The following is a 27691-nucleotide window of genomic DNA, read 5'->3' as shown; positions in this document are numbered from 1 at the left end:
CACGACCCTCCGGGAGGGAGAATAAAATAGTGGGCCGTGCCCACAGCGAGCCCGCAAGGGGCTCATTTGTGCTCGCCACACTGTCGGTAAGCCGGCGGTCGGGCTCCCGGCGCCGGTATGCTGGTCGCCGGGAGCCCAACCGCCAGCAGATCGTACTACACCCGTGTAAACCTGTGATACGTTCCTGATATAAAGCGTGAATTTATTTCAATCACCTTATTACATGGTAGCAGAACTGCAGGTGAGGTCAGAGAAAGTCTTAGTTCTACATTAATGACCCAAACCTCCAATCCTGAAGCCTAGAGTAGTGTCTGGTAACGTGGCCGGTAGACGGGTATCACAGGAGGAAATGTCCCAGACAGCACTTAATGTCACAGTGTGGCCGCAGATTGCGCAGTGACTATAGGACGATGGTGGATACTATTGCAGAAGCATAATATATGACACGTGTTTTAATGCCTTTGTTTTATTTCAGTGAATTAATTTTGAACCCAAAATATGAAACAGGATAATTTTTCAGGTGAAAGAAGAGAAAGTGATTGGCTATCGCAGTGTGATCAATGGATCTGAAAGACGGTAAAATCTCGCACCGACACTTTATGCAATAATAAGCAGTATGATTAGCTTTAGTAGCCAATTATTTGTATCTCAGAGAAGTGGAGGTTTTGTTGTACCGGAAGATAGACGGTCACATAGCGTCCCACCATCCCATCACACTCAAAGGTTTGTGACGCTCCAGCTGCTAATGTGGTAATCTCTCCGCAACTGCAGAACCAATAGGAAAAGAGTTCACGTTAGTGCACGCTGTACGTGATTATATTCATTACACACATTTTCTAAGACACAGATCTACAGGAAGTTATTGCAGAAGTGACATCTAAGTTATTGCAAAACCTTTGTGTTGCAGTATGAAAGTGAATGATGATGTCACAGCCGCATAATCAGTCGCAGGCTCTATATTATACTGGCCTCAGGACGTTTTCTGTCATTTCTCCAGCAATAAACATCAAATAAAATCAAATGATTAAAAAGATTTGGCATTTTAAATAGAATTCCATATTATTCCAAATTCACCCACTAAATACACATTTGGAGCCACATGTAATTGGGTGTTTTTTTCTGAAAAATACGAGTTTAGCGCTAAACTGGCCAAACTTACAAACTCACAGATGTAATAGGGTTTGGGAACATGCAAACATGTCCCCTGCAATCCCAAAACTCCCAATTGCACACATATAACTCAGACAAGGGGGGTCATTCCGAGTTGATCGCTCGCTAGCTACTTTTAGCAGCCGTGCAAACGCATAGTTGCCGCCCACGGGGGAGTGTATTTTCACTTTGCAAGTGTGCGAACGCGTGTGCAGCCGAGCTCTGCAAAAACAGTTTGTGCAGTTTCTGAGTAGGTCTGAACTTACTCAGCCCTTGCGATCACTTCAGTCTTTTTGGCGCTGGAATTGACGTCGCCCCTCAAACGCCCGGACACGACTGCGTTTTCCCTACCACTCCCAGTAAAAAGCCAGTTGACACCCATAAACGCCTTCTTTCTGTCAATCTCCTTGCGATCGGCTGTGCGTATGGTTTCTTCGTTAAAACCACCGCTCAGCAACGATCCGCTTTGTACCCGTATGACGCGCCTGCGCATTGCGGTGCATATGCATGCGTAGTAGAAACCTGATCGCTGCGCTGTAATAGGATTACCAAAAGTCGCAAAAACAATAGACCGGCTTATGGCTGGCGACTATGACAGAAGCGTGACACAGATCAGAGAGATCTTTCTTCACTTTCACACCCTCCTGACCCCAGGCCAACATTGCTGGGTAACCTTATCATACAGCCCATTAACAACCTATGCAATCTGGTGGATCATTAGTAACACCTATCCTTGTGTATCAATGCCTATTTCCCTATAGAGTGTAGGCATGAGAGCAGGGCCCTCCTACCTCTATGTCTGTCTGTTATTACCCAGTTTTGTTTTATCACTGTTGTTTCCATTTGTAAAGAGCGATGGAATATATAAGAAACTATTAATAAATAAATAATGGGAAGCCCAGAGCCAATCACTGGTGGAGCTCCTCTGGTGCTGTAAGGTGATTGGCTCAGGGGTTTCCCATTGACAGGAGTCACCCGGGTCCCAGTCATTTGCGCAGAGGAGCAGCATGTGGAGGTCCGGACTGGATCGGATCGACATTTTATTTAACCCCTGGGATGCCTACATGGAACAAATGGGATGTGTTCTACACTGGAATAGGGGAGTACAGTATTTAAGTTCTTTTCTACAGGTGACGTGGATTACTACTGGAGAAGAGGACGTGAAGGACAGCGTGGGCTGTAGGTAAGTATGTGTGAGTGTCAGTATGTATGTGAGTGTGAATTAATGCTTTATTAAAGTTGTACTGTCATGGTGTGCGTGTAATATGTTTATTATAATATTTATTTTACAGGTAGAACTACAGGTATCAGCAGGCCTTTTAATTCCCCACACGCTGCTACAGTAATTGTGGTTCTACAAACACCAGCATGCGGAGAGGCTTCCTGGGACCTCTATGTAAAAGACAATATATACATATTTTCTTACACTTATTGGACTATGAAATCAGCATACACAGCCTGGTAATGCTGGGGATAGCCCCAGACTTCAGCCCTGACTCTTGAGTGCCCTGGACAGTGGGCACTCCTTTATTGGAGGGTCCCAACTCCCCAGGGTACCCCAGCCAGGGCTAACTACAGTAGTAGGGGATTGATGCTGTGGCTGTGGGGACCCATATAAGCATGTGCTCGGGCTGCAGAACTGCCACCCTGGCTAGTGAAGCCCGGTGCTGGTTCCAAAAATACGGGAGACCCCTGTATCTCCCCCTCCATATTTTTGGAAACAGGACTGGTCCAAGAGCTTGGTGCTGATTGTAAAACATACAGGGGAGCTCTACTCATTTTTTTCCTCTGGCTCATCAGTTCTTTCAGGATGCCAGATGATTGTGGCCATAAATGATCTTATGGGATGACGACTGTCCCAGCATCTCTGTAACCACTAATGCCCCTCGCTAATCCTTGTCTGAGCGGAACATCTCCTTTACTTCTCCCGGCTTGTTCACAGTATCACTCTCATGGTAGGAGACAACTTCTCCTTCTAGTTGTTACAAAGCTGATAGTGAATATAGTTGTGCCCGGGAGTGAGCATACTGGACCTTTCATGAAGCCTTATAAATCGTATGAGCTGAGGTGTCCACCGGTGCCTTGGCAAAGACCCATGGTGCAGTTAAAACGCGTCAGTACCAGGCCAGAAGAAGTAAAGGGGATGTTCGGCTCAGACAAGGATTAGCGAGGGGCTTGGCTGAGAGAAGCGACAGATGTCTCTCTCAGCTAATCAGCAGTCAGCCCATTGAATTCAATGGGACTGAGCCCGAGGCAAAATCTCAAGAACCGTCAGCGGGATTGTGAGGTTTTACCTCGGTTTGGGATCCAGGGCATGCAGGGAGATCCAAGCTGTTGCTCAGATTGCCCCAGATCCCAGAATTTTGGGTGGGTCCACTTCCCAGAGAACCGGACCCGCTCATCTCTAGTATTAATATAATTTACTACTGAGATTCAGAGTATTGCGGGGGCTCTTTGAAGGCAGGGCCAAATTAACAACAAGGCAAGAATGGAGACACACATTGGGGGCTCCCACATACAGTATAGCTACATAACCAATGTGAGGGCTCTGTGGCATAATGTGAACTGGGGGTCTACATTGTGTTTAATACATTTGTATTGCTGGGAGCATTTGCACATTATACTTTTAGCAGCATTTCTTACTGACATTTTTATTGGTAGGGTCCCTACAAGTAAGCCATCGTGAGGCCCCCCAAACTTTAATCCAGCCCTTTGGGAAAGATACAGCCTCCATTATCTTCGCTGTTTCTCTGCCTAACCGGAGGTTTAGTCGCACCAAGTCGATAGCTTAGTTTGCTGAGTTTAATCACGGATAGGCGCGTTGAGGCACGACTACATACTCAGCATGCAATACACATCTCCACCACTGGGTGGCTAATGCTCCACTAATCCAGTACTTTAGAGCAAATAGCGGCAGAATGATCTGATGGTACAATGGTCAGAATGATCTGATGGTACAATGGTCAGATGGAGAGGGTCAATTAAATAATTATATATATATATATATATATATATATATATATATATAGTTTATACATACAAACATATTAAAACACTTGTCAATTGCCAATTGCTGTGTTATTGCATGTGAGCGTCCAAGTCCCGTAGACAAAGCAATAGAGTAAAAATTCATATAGTTTATGCAGACGCAAATAAAGTGTGAAAGCAAAAATGTAATTCATTGACGTTAAAGTATGTACAGTATACTGTATGTTTTGTACAAAATGAGCGTACAAGTCCCTTAACGGGATATAACAAACACCAATGGGAAGGAATCGCTGCTTACAGTACTTTTACACATGAGCTTGTGTATCTTCCAAGAAGTGGTGTGGGCAAGCGGTGAAGTCTTCTGCCTCCCATGCCAAGAGACCTGGGTTCTATTACCAAAGTGCAAGTGTATTTTTTTTCTGACAATCACTTTATTTTTTTATTTTTTTTTATCTATTGTAATATAACATACCAATTAATATAAATTAGTGTATTTTGGCGTAATTAACTGTTCGAGCAACACAGTACTGTATATCATCAGCATTAGAGAATCTATGTTGTACTTTATGAGAAGGAATCACTGCTACTGTACCATTTACACATCTATCAAAGTGACTGCAGTTCTCTATCTGAATTTCATATGCAGTGCAATATTGTGTTGTACATTTATTGTAACCTGACCTCCCTCCCTGTCTACTGTATGAACTGTGCAGGCTCCCAGGGAGTCAGGGGGAAGTGGGTTTGGGGGTATAGGGAGGTGTTGGCTAAATACCGTGTTCTGTAATATGAGCGTCCAAGTCCACTAACAGCATAAACAAACATTAATGGGAAGGAATCGCTGCTTACAGTACTTTGACACATGAGCTTGTGGATCTTCCATGAAGTGGTGTAGGCAAACAGTGAAGTCTTTGGCCTTCGATGCTGAGAGTCCGGGATCGATTCCCAAAGTGCCGGGTTGCGGGGTTTCTTTTCTGACACTAACTTTATTATTTTAATTTTTTTAATCTATTGTAATATACCTTCACATTCAATAGAAGTGTGCACACAGCTTTTACATAAATCAGGGTAAAGCTGTAGGAACAACACATTCCACTATCTAAAATACACATCGGCAATGAGGACCCATAGACATACCAATTAATATAAATTAGTTAATTCTGATGCAACTAAATGTTCTAGCAACACAGTACTGTAGATCGTCGGCGTTAGAGAATCTGCGTTGTACTTTATGAGAAGAATTACTGCTACTGTACCATTTACACATCTATCAAAGCGACTGCAGTTCTCTATCTGATTTTCATATGCAGTACAATATTGTGTTGTATATTTATTGTAACCTGACCTCCCTCCCTGTCTACTGTATGAACTGTGCATGCTCTCAGGGGGTAAAGGGGAAGTGGGATGGGGGTAGGGGGAGGTACTGTCTAAATGCCGTGTTCTGCGATATGAGCGTCCAAGTTCCTTAACAGCATAAACAAACACCAATGTTTTTTTTAAATCTATTGTAATATAACTTCACATTCAATAGAAGTGTGCACACTTCTAGTCATTACAGCAGAGTACATCCAGGAACTTAGGGAGGAGCTTTTATCTCTTCCCATTATACTTAGAAAGATAACATTTGCCTCTGCAGCCTTTAGAGCAGGGTACATTACAAGCTATTCGTGCTATGTAGTACTCAAATACAAATCCAGGAACTTAGGGAGGAGCTTTTATCTCTCTCCATTTTACTAATAAAGAAAGCACTTGCCGCTGTACGTTACAAGCTGTTCATGCTATTTAGTACTCAAATACAAAATACTGTACAGAGATGCTAAGCACAGTGATTTGGCATCCAGGAACTTAGGGAGGAGTTTACTCCCCATTATACTTAGAAAGATATCACTTCCCGCTGTACGTTACAAGCTGTTTGTGCTATTTAGTACTCAAATAAAAAATACTGTACGGAGATGTTAAGCACAGTGATTTGGCATCCAGGAACTTAGGGAGGAGTTTACTCCCCATTATACTTAGAAAGATATCACTTCCCGCTGTACGTTACAAGCTGTTCATGCTATTTAGTACTCAAATACAAAATACTGTACGGAGATGTTAAGCACAGTGATTTGGCATCCAGGAACTTAGGGAGGAGCTTGTATCTCTCCCAATTATACTTAGAAAGATAACATTTTCCTCTGTAGCGTGTAGAGCAGGGTAAGTTACAAGCTGTTCATGCTACTTAGTACTCAAATAGAAACTACTGTACTGAGATGCTAAATACAGTGTTTTGACATCCAGGAACTTAGGGAGGAGCTTTCATCTCTCCCCATTATACTTAGAAAGATTACACTTGCCGCTGTAACACTTGCCGCTGTATGTTACAAGCTGTTCGTGCTACTCTGCTGGCACCCAAAATGGCTGCCTCGCCTTGTGCATGCTCCTGATCTTCTCCATAAAACAGATTAAATTCACCACAACTGACCTATGAATCATCATAAATATCCAAGGACTTACCTTTAACTTGTACTACTCTGCGCGGACATCTCATCAAAACCAACGGATTGCATTCCTGCGCTGAGATACACACTGGATTGAATCCTGGATTGAATCCTCTGCATACCTCCACTGAGAAGTACTTCAGTTTGGCAGCTACTGTACTCTGCATTGGACATCCCAGATAAGGTACTGTGGACTACAACCTATCTTTGGCTCCATCCAGCACCTCACTTAGACATCATCCACCTCTGTTCGCTGAGCAACAAATAAGTGACTTATTGCATTAATCAACTAATATCAGTATATTCAGGCTCTGAATTACTGAAGGCTCACTGTTTCAAACTGCAGGATCCATTTCCCAGGACACGTTATCACTACCCCCACAAGAAATCTACTTCAAAGGCCTCTCACACTAAGACTTTTCACACCTACACAGTAGGAATTGGCTTCTAACACCTTTCCACAAGACTGCCTATCCTAGGATAATTGACTAAATCAGCAGTTATTTTATTTATCACTTGCTTCAAATATACACAATAGGTTATAGCAATAACTCTGTTCATAAACCCATTATAATTTTGGATCACATACCGAATTGGGGGAAAACAAAACACAAACAAAAAAAAAAACCCACTGCTTTCTCTCCCCCTCTCATTATCATATGTAGCTCATACTTATAGTGATCTGTCATTGATGACCCAATGTATACGTATTCCTCCAGCTTCATTCTTTCACTCCGCCCACCACATTCCACAGTTCCTATCACAGGAGGCTTCTATTCTCCAATCCCTTAGCATTTTAAAAAGAAAACACAGGCGCATTTGTGGGAAGAGAGCAGGCCGGAAATTTATCTCCCCCGGTAACCATCTAAGTCCTTTGCCCACCTGCTCACCCCCATATTCAAAGAACAATCATATAGAAGTGATACCCAAAAGACGGACCTGTGTTTGGAAGAACAGAACTGTCAACTCTCGCTTTGTGACCCCCATACCCAGAGCTCCTGCACTTAACATAAAGAAAACTGAAGGCCCTCTGGTATGCCCAATTAGGTCAGTCCTTTGTAATGCCAGATCTATAAGAAACAAGACTGCAACAATTGCTGACCTTATTGAATCTGCAGATCTAGCCTGTATTACAGAGACCTGGCAAGAAGAAAATGCAGCACCTATATTGGAGGCTGCGATCCCAACAAACTACTCTGTCATCCACAACCCAAGACTGGACCGCATGGGTAGCGGGGTGGCTATTTGCTTCAATAAAGGGCCCACCCTATTGAAATTACTCGCTCATTCGAGTGCATTGCTGCCTGGAGTTCAACAGGATTAGGTTTCACAGTATTTCTCATTACCGGCTCCTGGAGATGGAAAGATATTTCTACAATAAATTGCAGACACTGTTGCTGGCCTGGCTCTCGAACATCAAAAATGGCTCATCCTCGGGGATTTCAGTGCATGGGTGGATGATGAGCTCTCACGCCTTGGCCAAGACCTCCTGTGCACAATAAATGGTTTGGGCTTCACACAGGTCATTCCTTCTGCCACACATAAAAGTGGTCACCCTCTCGATCTTGTCTTTCAGATTGGATTAGAAGTCACTGACCTAAAAATAAACCCAGTCATCTGGTCAGACCACCACTCCCTTTGGTTCTCAGTTGCAACCCCTAAAATAAGATCTCTGCCGGTAGAGTTGACAAGGTATCGTCCAAGGAGGGGTATGATCCCCCAGGCTCTTGCAGCAAATCTGCATCTCTCTGCTATACTGGGAGCCTGTGAAGATCCCTGTTCCCTAGTCCGTTATTATAATAGGGATGTTATGGCTGCAATTGATATTATCGCCCCTGTGTGTATAAGACCTTGTAAACCACAACGTCAAGCTCAATGGTTCGACAAACAGCATTAGTGAGCTCAAGGAAAGGGGGCGTAGACTGGAAAGATGATGGAGGAAGACTAACCTAGTGGATGACAAAATAAAACTAATAAAGCATAACGAAGACTATCAATCGACAATCACTCGTAAGAAATCACAGTTCCTGTCAAATGAGATCACGGCAGCAAACAATAGGCCAGCTCAACTTTTCCGCACAGTGGACATGCTTTGCAAGCCAGCATGCCTGCAGACTGATGAAGCCCTCTCCCAGGCAAGATGCGACGAGTTTGCAAACTTCTTTGCAGATAAAATATCCACCGTCCGGGTTGGAATCTCCACAGTGCCATCAAAGGAGTGCCAAATTACAAAGCATGCCAATATAAGCCTCTTGCCTTCATGGACCAGCTTTGACCCAGTGGATGTAAAGGACACTTCTGACATTGCTCAGATTTTGCGTCCCACCACCTGAGATCTGAACCCGACCTCAACCAAGCTTCTAATAGGTTGTATGGATATAATTGGTCCTGTCTTTGCAAAAATTGTTCAATGCTCTTTGCAGACAGACATTTTTTCCGGGACCCCAAAAGGAAGCAATTGTTAGACTGCTTCTTAAAAAACCTAATTTAGATCCTGACTGCATGACCAACTACAGCCCGGTATCAAACCTTCCTTTCCTAGGAAAGGTTATTGAGAAAGTAGTTGCAAATCAACTGGAAACCCGCCTGACAACCCATGATATTTATGATCCATTCCAATCAGGATTCAGGAGAATACATAGAACTGAAACAGCCCTGGTGTGTGTGTTAAATGATTTTCTGATGGCAAGAGACAGAGGTGACTGTTCAATATTAATCCTTCTGGATCTCTCTGCAGCATTTGATACCGTGGACCATGGGCTTCTGATTGAGCGACTGATACATTTCTGTGGTCTGGATGGCACAGTCCTAAGCTGGTTCAAATCATTTCTCACAGGCAGGTCACAGAGAGTATTGTCTGGATTATACTCATCACCACCAGTGACATTGCCATGTGGTGTCCCACAAGGTTTTATACTATCCCCCATGCTTTTTGCAGTATACATGCTTCCGTTGGGTGAAATAATCAGGCGCCATGGCCTGGTCTACCACTGCTATGCAGATGATACACAACTGTACTTGTCCTTTGCTCTGGGCACTGATAACCCAATAGCAACCCTAAATGGCTGTCTAGCTGAGCTCCAGAAGCGTATGAGCACCAGTTGGCTGCGACTGAACCCGAATAAAACAGAGGTCTTTATGATATGACCGCAACATCAAAGGACAAGACTGCAGCATAGCCAACCAACTGGACTTACACTCGGGGATTCAGAATTACAGATCACTGATCGTGAGCGGAATCTTGGTGTTGTCCTCAATGGTGGCTTGACACTTAAACATCAGATATCAGCCACAATCAAATCCTCTTTCTTTCACCTGAGGAACATAGCCAGAATCAAGCACTTAATTCCCTCAGATGATCTGCCAAAAGTCATACATGCATTGGAATAATATCGATTAGACTACTGTAATGCCCTCTACCTTGGTCTCCCAGCAAAAGAATTACAATGCTTACAGCTGGTGCAAAACACAGCTGCCAGGCTGTTAACCGACCAGCCCCGTTTTAACCACATAACACCCATCCTCTACTCACTTCACTTGCTGCCTGTACGATGGCGAATCATCTTCAAGATTGGCTTACTGTGTTTCAGAGCATTACATGACCAGGGCCCAAGATACCTGAAACAGCTTCTGACCCCATACTGCCCCACTCGATTACTGCGATCTGTAGATGAAGGACTTTTAGCAGTACCTAGAATCTCCCGTAGTTCATCTGGGGGTCGAGCTTTTAGTCATGCGGCTGCGACGCTATGGAACTCACTTCCCCGCACAGTGCGAGAGGCGCCAACTATAGAATCCTTCAAAAGTAGACTCAAGACTTTCCTGTTTTCTCAAGCATTTCCATAATGTCCCTTTTAGTATCTTCATGCTTCTGTATTTTATGAAAATGTACTTCATTCTTTTCTGTACTATATTATGCTATGTATCTGTTAAGCGCCTTGAGTCCTATTGGAGAAAGAGCGCTATATAAATAAAAGTATTATTATTATTATTATTATTATTATTATTATTATTATTAAATACAAAATACTATACAGCGATGCAAAGCACAGTGATTTGGCATCCAGGAACTTAGGGAGGAGGTTTTATCTCTCCCCATTATACTTAATACAACGGGATTTGGACGCTCACATATCCCTAACATCATTAGACCATACTGTACCTGTAACACATTCATTTGCATCTGTATATGCTGTACTATTTGTGTCTGTACTGTATATACTGTTATATACTGTATGACATACTGTAGCATAATGTAGCGTAATGAGACGCACCAGTAAAGTAGTTCCTACGCTGTAGTTCAGTATTGTATTTTAATGGAGACCACACGTATGCGCATTAGTGATTTTAAAAAGCGACATCTGGTGGATGATCGCTGGTATTACACTCAAAGGTATTGCCAAATGCTCTGTGTGCCTCCCTATGACTAGGCGTGCCTCCTTCCAGCCAGGCATGCTGCATATACCCGATCGCGACTAATGCCTCAGCCAGCCAAGATAATGGAGGCTCCATCTGTAGATGGCGACCAGTGCCTGTTGCCTGTCACTGCATTAGAGTATGCCTTCTCTGTGGTCTCCAAGGCATTGGCAGAACCGATGGAACAACTAGGGTTCACCTCTATAATCAGAATTGTTGTAAACATTTTCACATTTTTGAACCTTGACACCTTTGTAAATGTTATACGTCACTGAGCTTCTGAATGGGGACAGTACTGGGTATTTTCCCATCATTCTCCTCTGATAATTTGCTTTGTTAGAGGTAAGTTACTTAAATAACCATCATGACATCTCTATGAATAATTGTGTCCTCACCTTGGATTGGTCTTTCCATAATTTTCCAGTGAGTTCCCAACAACAATTTTTGCTCCGTTCAGCCGTTCTGCACAGCAGTCTCCTCGGTTGGTGATAATTATATTGGAGATGTGATAGGAATCCAGTAAGTCCACTCTAAACCAGGGACCAACTTCATAACCAGAGTGAAAGCATGACCCATGGTAATAGTTGGGATCTGTGTTTCCATCTATTGCATTCACACCCAGGCCCAAATATCCAACGGAAGGGTCTAGAGATATAGATGACTGTGTCGCACGGCCTCTAAGAGCAAGATTCTCATATACTGCTGTATGAAAAGATATGAAGGGAAAAATACATTACAATTTGGTATTGGGCAGTGTGTTATACTAAACAGTAATAATATAGCACAAGGATTGTCATGATGCACAGTACGTAAGGTAGTGCAGGTTGAGGTCATTGAGTTCTTAAAATGTTGCACGTTTATAAAGTAGTCTATTATCTTTCAGCTGAAAAAAAACTGAACAGTTATTTCACCACCCAAAAATATATCTCCAATCAATTCCAAAAATATTTCTCAACTCTGTACACTGAAATGCCAGACGCACCCTTATTGACCAAATCTCTTATAGATAAAATCCGCTTACCAACTTTAAGCACACAACAAATAGAACATTTGGAAGAAGACATCACAGAAGATGAAATTAAAAAGGCTATCCAAGATCTTAAACTGAATAAATCTCCTGGTCCAGACGGACGGAGTGGAGAATACTATAGAATACTACGAGACAGTTTTGAATTATTTCACCTGCTATTTCACCTGCTATGCAGGGCTCAGTTAATAATAATGATTTCCATTCCTAAAATACTGTATCCATTACAAGTGCTTCTTACTAATAAAGATGAGAAATCCCTGAACGCTGTTTTCCGTCAATTTATTTGGAACGGCAACAAACCGAAGATAAGCCTTAACATTTTACAAAAAAGAAAATCTGAAGGAGGCTTTAATTTCCCTCATTTAATGTTCTATAATCAAGCTGCTATATGCAGATATATAAAATATTGGATCTCTAGTCACAACAAATACGCTAATGTTGCACTAGAACAGCAACGCATACCAGATATTGGGGATCCTTCCGAGTTGATCGCTCGCTAGCAGTTTTTAGCAGCCGTGCAAACGCATTGTCGCCGCCCACTGGGGAGTGTATTTTCCCTTTGCAGAAGTGCGAACGCCTGTGCAGCAGAGCGCCTGCAAACTCATTTTGTGCACAACAAGACCAGCCCTGTAGTTACTTAACCTGTGCGTTGATTCTAACGACGGAGGGATGGCTTTTGATGTCACACACCCGCCCAGCGAACGCCCAGCCACACCTGCATTTTCCCCGACACGCCTGCGTTTTTCTATGAACTCCCTGAAAACGGTCAGTTGACACCCAGAAACGCCCTCTTTCTGTCAATCTCCTTGCGGCAGTCTGTGCGATTGGAATCGTCGCTAGAGCCAGTGAAAAACCGCAATGGACTTTGTACCGTATCATGCGCGTGCGCATTGCGATGCCTATGCATGCGCAGATTAGCCGTTTTTTACACTGATCGCTGCGCAGCGAAGAATGGCAGCTAGCGATCAACTCGGAATGACCCCCACTAACCTCATTGCTTTTCTGCATTTGGCCAAGAGAGACATTCCACAACCATACTAAGACAACCCTTTATTAACTTCCACCAGATCAGCATGGTGTAGACTGCGAAAGAACTGGAAACTACAATATCAATATTCTCTGTTTCTCCCATTTATGGGAAATCCAGATATTCAAAGAGGACAGTCAAACCAACCTTTTAAATCATGGTCGGATCTAGGCCTATCTTCTATAAGACATTTGACAAATACCTCAAGTTTGGCTTTAATGACGCATGATCAAATTTTAGAAAAAAATAATTTGACGAGAAATCAAACTTTTGCGAAATTTCAAGCCAAACACTATACCAAATACTTCTTGCGCAGGTTTACACCATCTGACTGGAACAACAATTTACAGTGCATCCGGAAAGTATTCACAGTGCTTCACTTTTTCCACATTTTGGGGGTCATTCTGAGTTGTTCGCTCGTTGCCGATTTTCGCTATACTGCGATTAGTCGCTTACTGCGCATGCGCAAGGTTCGCAGAGCGCATGCGCTTAGTTATTTTACACAAAAGTTAGGTATTTTACTCACGGATTAAACAAAGCTTTTTCATCGCTGTGCTGATCGTAGTGTGATTGACAGGAAGTGGGTGTTTCTGGGCGGAAACTGGCCGTTTTATGGGAGTGTGCGGAAAAACGCAGACGTTCGAGTTGCAAAACGCAGGAGTGGCTGGAGAAACGGGGGAGTGTCTGGGCGAACGCTGGGTGTGTTTGTGACGTCAAACCAGGTACGAAACTGACTGAACTGATCGCTATTTGTGAGTAGGTCTGGAGCTACTCAGTGTTAGGCGCATCGGTCCGTAGCCGGCCGCTGCACCTTTCCTCTTACCTGCACGGCGTCTGGCAACTAGGGACGCTGTGCGCGCTGAGCCGCCGGGTCCCTAGCAACACCAAGACGCATGCGTGCCGAGCCGCCGGGTCCATAGCAATGGGGACGCCACAGGCGGACCGCGTTCCCCGTTGCAGTAATCATCTAATTATGCACTCACACATGTTTCTCTGGTCATGCAGCAAGGCAGCTGCACGACATTTTGTGTAATTGGGCTCTGGACTGTGATTGGAGGGTTCCCTGTTAAATGCCTCCTCAGTGCCTCACACAGACGCCGGTGATAGCTTCCTGCATGCTGCTCATGTTTGGTGAACGTCTGTTCCTGGTTAGCTGTGTCCGGTCCCTCCAGTTCTCTGAGTTCCTGTATCTTGGAGTTAGTCATCTGGTCCCAAGGAGTTCTTCTGGTCCGCATTTACCTGTGGCAGTCGATTGAGGTTCTCTCTTGGTTTCGTGAGTTGCGGCCCTGCCGCGTGTTGTGGCCTAGGCCACTTTAGTATAGTTTTGTTGTACTGGTGCATTTGCGGAGGTTTCCGCTTCCATAGTCCTCTCCGGTACTCGGCGGTGCCGTGTAGGAGAGTGGACAAGTGGATTATTTTTTGTTGTTCTTTTCCCTGGCGGTAAGCCGCGCATACTTTAGTCTCAGGTTTGCCAGTAGCCCCTGGCCTTGTTGTTTAGATAGAGGGCCCCTAGTTATCACCCTGTCTCAGTTCACTCTTTGTCTCTCATTAAGACCTGAGGGGGCATCGGAGTTGGGCAGACGTAATCCGCCCTTCAAACGCGGCTGCCATGGGCCCAAGAAACCATAGTCTCGCAAGAGTGTACTGACAGCACGGGTGAGACAACGGAGATAGGGTGCCAGGGGTTATTCCCATTCCTTTTCCCTTTCCCAGCATTACGTCCTGGTACTCAGGTCCCACCGTATAAGATCTCCCCTGACCTGAGTATCAGGATCATAACATTATCACCGGCCCAAAACATAAAACAAAAAGGGGTTTAATTTTTTCCATTTTTTGTTTTGGTGAGTCTAAAATTCGGCTTCATGAATCCGGCAGTGTTAGGGCCGAATCCCGGTCAGCTTTTGGTTAACCAAATTCAAGAACTTACTCAGATGGTTCAGGACCTTTCTCTTCGGGTAAAATCGCAGGAAGATCTTTTGCGAACCTCCCCGAGTGTGGTCGCAGAACCAAAAATGCATTTACCTGACCGTTTTTTGGGTAACCAAAAAGATTTCTTTAAATTTAAGGAAGCTTGTAAGCTTTATTTTCGTTTAAGGCCTCGTTCCTCTGGTACTGAGTCTCAGCGGGTTGGGATAGTTATGTCATTACTCCAGGGTGATCCTCAGACCTGGGCGTTTGGGTTAAGAACAGATGATCCTGCCTTGTTGTCAGTAGACGCCTTCTTTAAATCTTTAGGCCTGTTATATGATGACCCAGATAGAGAGGCATCGGCTGAGAGACACCTGCGTGCCCTTAAACAAGGTAAAAATCCAGGTGTATTGTACCGAATTTCGCCGTTGGTCGAACGACTGTGGCTGGAATGACCCGGCCCTGCGCAGTCAGTTTCGCCTCGGTTTGTCTGAACTTATTAAAGACAGTCTCCTTCAGTACCCGCTCCTGAGACTCTCGACAAACTCATGGAGCTTGCTATTAAAATAGATCGTCGTCTCCGTGAGCGGAGGGCTGAAAGAGGAACAACTTTTAGACCTAATCCTTGTGTTTATACCTTTCCTGAGGACGTCGAGGAGCCCATGCAGATGGGTCTCTCCCGGCAGTCCTCAGAGGAAAGAACCAGAAGATTAACGTCTGGTCTTTGTTTGTGGTCGTTTATTTAGATGACATTTTGATATACTCTGAGTCTATGGAACAACATGTTACCCAGGTGCGTCTGGTTCTTCAAAAACTACGAGAGAATCATTTATACGCTAAGCTTGAGAAGTGAGATTTTCACATCACAGAGGTGTCTTTCTTGGGGTACGTTATTTCTCCCCAGGGATTTTTCATGGAACCGAAAAAACTCCAGGACATCCTTAATTGGGCGCAACCCACTAATTTAAAAGCAATTCAGCGCTTTTTAGGGTTTGCAAATTATTATAGACGGTTCATTCATACTTTTTCTGACCTGGTCGCTCCTATAGTAGCTTTGACTAAAAAAGGAGCGGATCCTTCCAATTGGTCGCCTGAAGCTGAGTCTGCCTTCCGGGCCTTGAAGCAGGCCTTTGTATCGGCTCCTGTCCTCAGACACCCTAATCCGGAGCTCCCCTTTATTGTGGAGGTTGATGCCTCAGAGGTTGGAGTGGGGGCTATCCTTTCTTAGGAAGATCCGGAGTCTCAGGAATTACATCCTTGTGCCTTCATGTCCAGGAAATTCTCCTCCGCATAATACAACTATGACGTTGGTAATCGAGAATTACTGGCAGTAAAATGGGCTTTCGAGGAGTGGAGGCATTGGCTGGAGGGAGCTAGGCATACTATTACAGTATTTACTGACCATAAGAACCTGCAATATATTGGGGTATATTTACTAAGGTCCCGATTTTGACCGAGATGCCGTTTTTTCTTCAAAGTGTCATCTCGGTAATTTACTAAACTCAAATCACGGCAGTGATGAGGGCATTCGTAATTTTTTGGAAGTCCAAGAAAAAAATTACGAATGAATACACCATCGGTCAAAACGCGGCTGTTTAAGTATGAATCTCGGTAATTTACTAAGAAGTGCAAAGCAAAAAAAAAAAACACTGCCGTGAAAAATTACTACTCGTAAAAAAGTGCTAAAAAAAAACAGACCTGCTTTTTTTCCCCGTGATTGGATAGGCATGCACGGATCCATGAGATCCGTGCATGTATATCAGTGGGAAGGGGTGGGAAAGTGGTTATTTTCGGAAAAAAAAATGCGTGGGGTCCCCCCTCCTAAGCATAACCAGCCTCGGGCTCTTTGTGCCGACCCTGGTTGCAGAAATATGGGGGGAAAAATGACAGGGGTTCCCCCATATTTAAGCAACCAGCATCGGGCTCTGCGCCTGGTCCTGGTTCCAAAAATACGGGGGACAAAAAGAGTAGGGGTCCCCCGTATTTCTAAAACCAGCACCGGGCTCCACTAGCTGGACAGATAATGCCACAGCCGGGGGTCACTTTTATATAGTGCCCTGCGGCCGTGGCATCAAAAATCCAACTAGTCACCCCTGGCCGGGGTACCCTGGGGGAGTGGGGACCCCTTCAATCAAGGGGTCCCCCCCCAGCCACCCAAGGGCCAGGGGTGAAGCCCGAGGCTGTCCCCCCCATCCAATTGGCTGCGGTACCTGTACCTGTACCTGTTGAATAAATTATACTCACCAGCTCCAGGGTCCCAGGCTCCTCGTAGCATCCATTTGTAATCCACGTACTTGAATAAAATAAAAAAACGGACACCCGAGCCACGCACTGAAAGGGGACCCATGTTTGCACATGGGTCCCCTTTCCCTGTCTGCCAGAAACCCACTCTGACTTCTGTCTAAGTGGGTTTCTTCAGCCAATCAGGGAGCGCCACGTTGTAGCACCCTCCTGATCGGCTGTGTGCTCCTGTACTGACTGACAGGCGGCACACGGCAGTGTTACAATGTAGCGCCTATGCGCTCCATTGTAACCAATGGTGGGAACTTTCTGCTCAGCGGTGAGGTCACTTTCGGTCAACCGCAGGGCCCCCTTTCAGTGCGTGGCTCGGGTGTCCGTTTTTTTATTTTATTCAAGTGGGGCCATAGGTAAGTATGTTTGTATGTTTGTGTGGATGTATGTAATAAATCTTTACTTTCAAGTTGTGTGTGTCTTGTCTTTTTTTGGGTATTTTTTTAGTAGTAGTACTACAGGTACCAGCGGGCCCGTTTTTCCGCCACATGCTGGTACTTGTGGTTCTCCAAGTACCAGCATGCGGGGGAGGCTTGCTGGGCCTTGTAGTACTGCTACTAAAAACAATATCTTTTCATTTTCACAAAAGGCTATCAGCCCCCCATCCGCAGCCAATTGGATGGGGGGTACAGCCTCGGGCTTCACCCCTGGCCCTTGGGTGGTGGGGGGGGGACCCCTTGATTGAAGGGGTCCCCACTCCCCCAGGGTACCCCGGCCAGGGGTGACTAGTTGGATTTTTGATGCCACGGCCGCAGGGCACTATATAAAAGTGACCCCCGGCTGTGGCATTATCTGTCCAGCTAGTGGAGCCCGGTGCTGGTTTTAGAAATACGGGGGACCCCTACTCTTTTTGTCCCCCGTATTTTTGGAACCAGGACCAGGCGCAGAGCCCGATGCTGGTTGCTTAAATATGGGGGAACCCCTGTCATTTTTTTCCCCATATTTCTGCAACCAGGGTCGGCACAAAGAGCCCGAGGCTGGTTATGCTTAGGAGGGGGGACCCCACGCATTTTTTTTCTCCGTTTTACAGTGTTTATTTAAAAAAAAAAAAAAAATGAACCCCAGCACGGATCACACAGATCCGGCCGAGATTCATTTTGAAAAATTCGGCAGTGTTTTGCTAATCACTGCCGTAAAAAAGGTAAAAAAAACACGAATGACATCGACATCGGAACAAATGAAAAATCCGAATACGACAGCTTAGTAAATTAGTCGTAATAAATTCAAAAAGTTGCAGTTTTACACTTTCGATGTTATTCGTGATTGAACTTTGACCTTTTTCCGAAAATTATGAATGTTAGTAAATATACCCCATTGAGTCAGCTAAATGGCTTAATGCTCGGCAGGCACGTTGGGCACTGTTTTTTACTCATTTCAGGTCTGGTTCCAAGAATACGAAAGCTGATGCCCTGTCACGTTGCTTTCTTATGGTTCACAATAGCAATCCTGTTACTACCCCCATAGTTCCATCTTCAGTCATCCGGGCAGGCCTCACACAGGATTTGTTTACTCAATTAAACCAGCTTCAACACCAAGCTCCTAGACTTACTCCTGCTGGTCGTCTTGTTGTCCCTGAATTTTTGAGAGGCACTGTGTTAGCTGAGTTTCATGACAACAAAGTCTCGGGTCATCCAGGTATCACTAAGACCTTGGAGTTAGTCTCTCGCTCGGTGTGGTGGCCTAGTCTTTCGAAAGACGTTAAGGAATTTGTCCATTCCTGTCAGGTTTGTGCACAGCATAAGGTCCCTCGCTCGTTGCCTATCAGGCAACTCATGCTTTTAGCCGTTCCTCGCAGGCCATGGTCTCATATATCCATGGATTTCGTGGTGGACCTTTCCCTTTCAGCCAGATTTCGAGTCATTTGGGTGGTGGTGGACCGTTTTAGTAAAATGGATCATTTCATTGCTCTTCCCCGATTACCCTCTGCTCAAGGGTTGGCAGTTTTGTTCCTCTGCCATGTGTTCAGGCTCAATGGTTTGCCCACTATTATTGTCTCTGATCGGGGTCCGCAATTCATCGCACGATTCTGGAAACGTTTTTGTGCCTCATTGAATATGAAACTGTCTTTAACATCTGGTTACCATCCACAGTCTAACAGGCAAACCGAACGAGTCAACCAGTCATTAAAACAATACTTACGCTTGTATTCGGCCAAATTCCAGAATGATTGGTATGAGTTTCTTCCTTTGGCCGAATTTGCTTATAATAACTCTTGTCATTCCTCCACCAAGGAGTCACCATTCTTTTCAGTCTTTGGTTTTCATCCTAGAGCCAACTCTTTTTTACATCATTATCCAGTTTCCTCCTTGACCTTAACCTCCCATCTCAGAGCAATTTGGAGAAAAGTGTACCTTGCCCTCAGAAAAGCTGCCTTCCGAGAAAAGAAATTTTCTGATAGGCTCCGACGTCCTTGCACTTTTAAGGTGGGAGATAAGGTATGGTTGTCAACTCGCAACATCAAGCTCCGACAACCTTCGGCTAGATTGGGACCCAAATTTATTGGACCATTCCTTATCATTAAGAAGGTCAACCCAGTTGCTTTTCGGCTACGCTTGCCAAGATCTCTCAGAATTGGAAATACTTTCCACTGTTCCCTTTTGAAACAATATGTTTCTTCCAGGAGATTTCCTCGGAGGACTTCCCAGGGTAGATCTCCAGTGGATGTTCAGGGGCAACAGGAGTTCTTGGTAGAGAAGGTTTTAGATTCAAAAGTTTCTCGGGTCGGCTTTATTTTTTGGTTCACTGGAAGGGCTATGGTCCAGAGGAAAGGTCTTGGGTCCTGGATAGGGATCTACATGCCCCTAGACTCAAGAGATTGTTTTTTCAGGAATTTCCTCGGAAACCTGGCTTTAGGGGTTCTTTAACCCCTCCTCAAGGGGGGGTACTGTTAGGCGCAGCGGTCCGTAGCCGGCCGCTGCAACTTTCCTCTTACCCGCACGGCGTCTGGCAACTAGGGACGCCGTGCGCGCTGAGCCGCCGGGTCCCTAGCAATGCTAGGACGCCGTGCGCGCTGAGCCGCCGGGTCCCTAGCAACGCCAAGACGCGTGCGTGCTGAGCCGCCGGGTCCATAGCAATGGGGACACCACAGGCGGACCGTGTTCCCCGTTGCAGTAATCATCTAATTATGCACTCACACATGTTTCTCTGGTCGTGCAGCAAGGCAGCTGCACGACATTTTGTGTAATTGGGCTCTGGACTCTGATTGGAGGGTTCCCTGTGAAATGCCTCCTCAGTGCCTCACACAGATGCCGGTGATAGCTTCCTGCATGCTGCTCATGTTTGGTGAACGTCTGTTCCTGGTTAGCTGTGTCCGGTCCCTCCAGTTCTCTGAGTTCCTGTATCTTGGAGTTAGTCATCTGGTCCCAAGGAGTTCTTCTGGTCCGCATTTACCTGTGGCAGTCGATTGAGGTTCTCTCTTGGTTTCGTGAGTTGCGGCCCTGCCGCGTGTTGTGGCCTAGGCCACTTTAGTATAGTTTTGTTGTACTGGTGCATTTGCGGAGGTATCCGCTTCCATAGTCCTCTCCGGTACTCGGCGGTGCCGTGTAGGAGAGTGGACAAGTGGATTATTTTTTGTTGTTCTTTTCCCTGGCGGTAAGCCGCGCTTACTTCAGTTTCAGGTTTGCCAGTAGCCCCTGGCCTTGTTGTTTAGTTAGAGGGCCCCTTGTTATCACCCTGTCTCAGTTCACTCTTTGTCTCTCATTAAGACCTGAGGGGGCATCGGAGTTGGGCAGACGTAATCCGCCCTTCAAACGCGGCTGCCATGGGCCCAAGAAACCATAGTCTCGCAAGAGTGTACTGACAGCACGGGTGAGACAACGGAGATAGGGTGCCAGGGGTTATTCCCATTCCTTTTCCCTTTCCAGCATTACGTCCTGGTATTCAGGTCCCACCGTATAAGATCTCCCCTGACCTGAGTATCAGGATCATAACACTCAGAAACTGCTAAGAAATTTCTATTCGCAATTCTGCTAATCTTTCGTTCGCAATTCTGCTAAGCTAAGATACACTCCCAGAGGGCGGCGGCTTAGTGTGTGCAATGCTTCTAAAAGCAGCTAGCGAGCGAACAACTCGGAATCACCCCCTTTGTTATGTTACAGCCTTATTCCAAAATGGAATAAATTAATTTTTTCCTTAAAATTCTGCACACAATACCCCATAATGACGTGAGAAAAGTTTTTTTTTAGATTTTTGCACATTTATTAAAAATAAAAAAACTAAGAAATCACATGTACTTAAGTATTCACAGCCTTTGCTCAATACTTTGTTGATGCACCTTTTGCATCAATTACAGCCTCAAGTCTTTTTGAATATGATGCTACAAGCTTGGCACACCTATCTTTGGCCAGTTTTGCCCATTCCTCTTTGCAGCACCTCTCAAGCTCCATCAGGTTGGATGGGAAAAGTCGGTGCACAGCCATTTTCAGATCTCTCCAGAGATGTTCAATGGGATTCAAGTCTGGGCTCTGGCTGGGCCACTCAAGGACATTCACAGAGTTGTTCTGAAGCCATTCACAGAGTTGTCCTGAAGCCAGCCCTTTGATATCTTGGCTATGTGCTTAGGGTCGTTGTCCTGCTGAAAGATGAACCGTCGCCCCAGTCTGAGGTCAAGAGTGCTCTGGAGCAGGTGTTCATCCAGGATGTCTCTGTACATTGCTGCATTCATCTTTCCCTCTATACTGACTAGTCTCATAGTTCCTGCCACTGAAAAACCTCCCTACAAAAATGCTGCCACCACTATGCTACACTGTAGGGATGGTATTGGCCTGGTGATGAGCGATGCCTGGTTTCCTCCAAACATGACACCTGGCATTCATGCCAAAGTGTTCAATCTTTGTCTCATCAGACCAGAGAATTTTGTTTCTCATGGTCTGAGAGTCCTTCAGGTGCATTTTGGAAAACTCCATGTGGGCTGCCATGTGCTTTTTACTAAGGAGTGGCTTCCGTCTGTCCACTCTACCATACAGGCCTGATTGGTGGATTGCTGCAGAGATGGTTTTCCTTCTGGAAGGTTCTCCTCTCCACAGAGGAATACTGTAGCTCTGACAGAGTGACCATTGGGTTCTTGGTCACCTTCCTGACTAGGGCTCTTCAACCCCGATCACTCAGTTTAGATGGCCATCCAGCTCTAGGAAGAGTCTTGGTGCTTCCGAACTTCTTCCTTTTACGGATGATGGAGGCCACTGTGCTCATTGGGACCTTCAAAGCAGCAGATATTTTTCTGTACCCTTACCCAGATTTGTACCTTAAGACAATCCAGTCTCGAAGGTCTACAGACAATTCCTTTGACTTCATGCTTGGTTTGTGCTCAGACATGCACTGTCAAGTGTGGGACCTTTTATAGACAGGTGTATGCCTTTCCAAATCATGCCCGATCAACTGCATTTACCACAGGTGGACTCCAATTAAGCTGTAGGAACATCTCAATGATGATCAGTGGAAACAGGGTGCACCTGAGCTCAATTTTGATCTTCATGGCAAAGGCTGTGAATACTTGTGTACATATGATTTCTTAGTTGTTTATGTTTAATAAATTAGGAAAAATCTCAAAAAAAAAAAATTTTCACACTGTCATTATGAGGTATTGGGTGTAGAATTTTGAGGGGAAAAAATAAATGTATTCCATTTTGGAATAAGGCTGTAACATAACAAACTGTGGAAAAAGTGAAGCGCTGTGAATACTTTCTGGATGCACTTTAGATACTACATTCTTGCTACTCTCTCAGCCGTCCAATCCACTTTCTTACTTTTATTCTCTAGCCCATTCGCCAACATTCTCACGTGAGTTTTGCACGGGGATTTCTGCTTGGCGTGAACAATTTCCACGTATACATTCGGACAAAATTCTATCAACTCTTATATTCTCTCTGAACACTCTATGCAATTACATATAAAGAAATGCGTCTCAAAATCTTTTACAGTGACTATCTATCACCCGGGAGAGCAAATCTTATAGGTATTGTGGAGGGAAATTCAGACCTGATCGCAAGGCTGCGTTTTCTCACAGCCTGCGATCAGTTCTGAACGGCGCACGCGTATGTGCCGCAATGCGTAGGCGCATCGGATGACTGGACCGGGCATCGGTGCATAGCGACGGGATGGTGTGAAAAAAGCGATCGCACGGGCGATCGAAAGAAGAGTGACAGGAAGTGGGCGTTCGTGGGTGGAAACTAACCGTTTTGTAGGTGTGTCCGGGAAAACGCAGGAGTGACCAGGTGTTTGGTGGGAGGGTTTCTGGGGTCAGCTCTGGCCCGGATCATCGCAGCGGCTGAGTAAGTGCTGGGCTGAGTAGAAAGTTCTGCTACAAATGCGATCGCACCCCTGCATACAGCCAATACCCTCCCCCTGTAGGTGGCGACTTCCTGATCGCAGGGATGCAAAAAACGCACCATAGTGATCAGGTCTGAATTAGGGCCATAGATTCCTCTAGTTGCCCTAAATGCTCCTCTTCCTCAGCTTATCTTTCCCATATCTTCACGCAATAAAACCATTCTGGAAACAGATATTACACTTTCTAATTTCATATATAACCCCGAAATGCCAGCTGACACCTGAATGGGCGATATTGGGAATTTCGAATGCTGACACCAATTTAACCTTCCCAACAACGAAACTTCTTACAATTATATCTGCGATAGCCCGTAAACGCATCCTGCGTCAATGGATTTCTTATTCACCTCCAACTGATAAAATTTTTCAGAAGCAACTCTTCCTTATTTTCAAAATGGATTGGATAGAAACCTCGTTATTTAAAGACACTTGCATAAAGATTTTTTTTCTCCTATGGAATGAATATATTGGGGTATATGCAATTGCGGTCGAATTGCCGCAAATGTCGAAAAACGGGGCATTTTCGACACCAAAAAAATATATTTGATAATGCAATACAGTACTTTTCGACAAAAAAACGGACGTTTCAGATTCGACTTTTTGAAATTCGACAGTTGTCAAATTCGACATGTCTGCAATGGTAAAAATGCGGCTTTTCGACAAAAGTATATTCAATTGAAGAATGTCGATTCGACAACAGTGCTTTTCGACAGTAATTTCGTCAATTTCATTCCGCCTCACTTTGCTGGCGGAATCTAATAAAAAAATTTAAAAACATATTTTTTTGTTTGTTTGCTAATAGCATATCTATTTATATTAGAAGGGATTATGTACTTGGTTTGTCTATTAGGAGACACAAGTATTATTTATATATTTTTTAAAAGAATATATATTTTTTTTAACTGACTAAAATAATATGGAGAGATCAGAGCATGGTTTTCAGTGGTAAGGGGTGGGAATGGGTTAAAATCAAGAAAAAAAAATGCTTGGGGTCCCCCCTCCTAAGCATAACCAGCCTCGGGCTCTTTGAGCCGGTCCTGGTTGTATTAATACGGGGGGGGGGGGGGGGAATGACAGGGGATCCCCCGTATTTTCACAACCAGCACCGGGCTCTGCCTCCGGTCCTGGTGCCAAAAATATGGGGGACAAAAAGCGTAGGGGTCCCTCGTATTTTTAACACCAGCACCGGGCTCCACTAGTCAGAGAGATAATGCCACAGCCGGGGGACACTTTTATATCGGTCCCTGCGGCCGTGGCATTAAATCCCCAACTAGTCACCCCTGGCCGGGGTACCCTGGAGGAGTGGAGACCCCTTAAATCAAGGGGTCCCCCCCCACCAGCCACCCAAGGACCAGGGGTGATGCCCGAGGCTGTCCCCCCATCCAAGGGCTGCGGATGGGGAGCTGATAGCCTTGTGTCAAATAAAAGAGTATTGTTTTTTGTAGCAGAACTACAAGTCCCAGCAAGCCTCCCCCGAAAGCTGTTACTTGGAGAACCACAAGTACCAGCATGTGGGTGGAAACGGGCCGGCTGGTACCTGTAGTTCTACTACAAAAAAAACACCCAAATAAAAACAGTACACTCACACCGTGAAAGTAAAACTTTATTACATACATGCCAACACACACATATGTTGACACGAGGGTCGGTCCACTTCTCCAAGTAGAATCCACGGTGTACCTGAAAATAAAATTATACTCACCAAAATCCAGTGTAGATCTGTCCTCTTCTGAGCTTGTCATCCATGTACTTGGCAAAAAAACAAACAGCATTTACCCGGACCACGCACTGAAAGGGGTCCCATGTTTACACATGGGACCCCTTTCCCCGAATGCCGGGACCTCTCGTGACTCCTGTCACAGAGGGTCCCTTCAGCCAATCAGGGAGCCCGAGGCTGGTTATGCTTAGGAGGGGGGACCCCACGCAATTTTTTTTCGGGGTTTTTAAACACTTTTGTGCCGTTCAAAAAGTCGAATCCAGGACGCACATATTCGTCAATTGGTCCGTTTTTCGACAGCGGGACTGTCAAATCCGTTTTTATTGAATATGTCGAATTCGGGTCCCGGCGGGAGGGTGTCTGATTGTCGAATTGTGTCGAATTAAAAAACGGTCGAATTCCAGCCGGAATTCGACCGCAATTGCCTATACCCCATTGACTCCCTGCCAATTAAAACACAGATATGAAACTGTTTTCTAGGTTTTTATTAATTCGATGATTCACCAGATGTATGATAGCCAGATCCATTACTTTCTTCCCTCTCACCTTTTCTTCGTCACTTTACTAGAGTCTTCTTACTCTTTTTCTTTACTGGATACCATGAAAATTCTCATTGTTTGAAAACACCAAATTGTTCCTCATATTTGTTGTTCATATTGTTGAAACATACTTTCAAGTTACTTTTAATTAAAAAAAAAACCCATAAAAATTGGAAAGGTTGGTCTTGATATGGGGGTTCATTCCGAGTTGTTCGCTCGGTAAAAATCTTCGCATAGCAGCAATTTTCCGCTTAATGCGCATGCGCAATGTCCGCACTGCGACTGCGCCAAGTAAATTTGCTATGCACTTAGGAATTTTACTCACGGCATTTTCATCGTTCTGGCGATCGTAATGTGATTGACAGGAAATGGGTGTTACTGGGCGGAAACAGGCCATTTTATTGGCGTGTGGGAAAAAACGCTACCGTTTCCGGAAAAAACGCAGGAGTGGCCGGAGAAACGGGGGAGTGTCTGGGCGAACGCTGGGTGTGTTTGTGACGTCAAACCAGGAACGACAAGCACTGAAATGATCGCAGATGCCGAGTAAGTCTGGAGCTACTCAGAAACTGCTACGAGGTGTGTAATCGCAATATTGCGAATACATCGTTCGCAATTTTAAGATGCTAAGATTCACTCCCAGTAGGCGGCGGCTTAGCATGAGCAAATCTGCTAAAATCCGCTTGCGAGCGAACAACTCGGAATGACCCCCATTTTATTTCTGATAGACTCAATATTAAACATACTATGGACTTTGCTAGAACATGGTGACCTTCTTGGATTTGTAATATTGAATGTCAACAAGATTTCAAAATATTTCTCTGTGTATGTGTAATTCTTATGTATGTAATATACTTTAAATCTTGTAAAAAGAAAATAAAGTGTTCTTTCATATTCCTGATACATACGTCTGATACTGACCTTTCCTCAATAAACAACATTTATATAAAGTAGTCTATCGTTCATATACACTAATCAATGATGTGCATCTATATTTATAAACCAAATAAAAAGTTAAAGGGCGGGGCAGCCATCAGGGGGGAACTGTGGGGACTGGTGTCCCGGGCCCTTAGAGATAGGGGGGCCCACCTCTTGCTCCTACCGCCAATACCTGCACCAGTCTGTGAATCAGCGGCAGGCCTTCTTAAAACAATGTGCGCATCAGTTCTCTATAAACCGTTCTTGTAGGTTCACAACACTTAACCTATATGTAACGTCACAATGTATGACATTACATAGGGGTGGAGCAGTGCGGCAGAATTTTTTTGGGGGGAGGTAGGGGCCCTGTCTATTTTATCAGTCCCGCGCCTCACAATTTCTGGTGGCAGCCCTGGTAAAAGGTACAATATGCTACATTCAACTTACTGTATAACTACTTGGGAGCTAGCACTCATAATGTGTAGTGATGAGTGGGTTCGGTTCGTCGGAATCCGAACCCCCCCGAACTTCGCTCTTTTTACACGGGTCCGAGGCAGACTCGGATCCTCCCGCCTTGCTTGGTTAACCCTAGCGCTCCCGAACGTCATCATCCCGCTGTCGGATTCTCGCGAGATTCGGATTCTATATAAGGAGCCGCGCGTCGCGGCCATTTTTCACTTGTGCATTGGAAATGATAGTGAGAGGACATGGCTGGCATCCTCTCAGTTTTATTCAGGTGGCTGCAAATATCTTTATTCTAGGGACCAGCAGATTTTTATAGGAGGAGTACAGTGCAGAGTTTTGCTGACCAGTGACCACCAGTATTATACGTTGTCTGCCTGAAAAACGCTCCATATCTGTGCTCAGTGTGCTGCATATATCTGTGCTCACACTGCTTTATTGTGG

At 44.9% G+C, this 27691-nt stretch overlaps 1 protein-coding gene across 1 annotated transcript; it reads right to left on the bottom strand.

Annotated features, from left to right (window-relative positions):
• Positions 1-626: 626 nt before the first annotated feature.
• LOC134910328 (fucolectin-4-like) lies at positions 627-23059 on the bottom strand. Its single transcript, XM_063918210.1, has 3 exons — positions 23032-23059; positions 11426-11732; positions 627-765 (listed from the first exon to the last, which is right to left on the bottom strand). The coding sequence occupies exons 1-3, from the start codon at positions 23057-23059 to the stop codon at positions 627-629; spliced, it is 474 nt and encodes a 157-aa protein (XP_063774280.1).
• Positions 23060-27691: the final 4632 nt, after the last annotated feature.

Source organism: Pseudophryne corroboree, chromosome 4, assembly GCF_028390025.1.
Source record: "Pseudophryne corroboree isolate aPseCor3 chromosome 4, aPseCor3.hap2, whole genome shotgun sequence".
Lineage (NCBI taxonomy): Eukaryota > Metazoa > Chordata > Amphibia > Anura > Myobatrachidae > Pseudophryne > Pseudophryne corroboree.
Note: the sequence above shows the minus strand (reverse complement) of the source record. Positions and strands in the feature narration are given on the sequence as shown.

What these genes read in the sequence shown, in the direction of transcription:
- LOC134910328 (XM_063918210.1), bottom strand. Translation starts at nt 23,059, where the DNA reads ATGTTGGCGAATGGGCTAGAGAATAAAA. An exon ending in GAATGGGCTAGAGAATAAAA is followed by an intron (nt 11,733 to 23,031) that starts GTAAGAAAGTGG and finishes CTTTTCATACAG; the next exon opens with CAGTATATGAGAATCTTGCT. An exon ending in TATGGAAAGACCAATCCAAG is followed by an intron (nt 766 to 11,425) that starts GTGAGGACACAA and finishes TTGGTTCTGCAG; the next exon opens with TTGCGGAGAGATTACCACAT.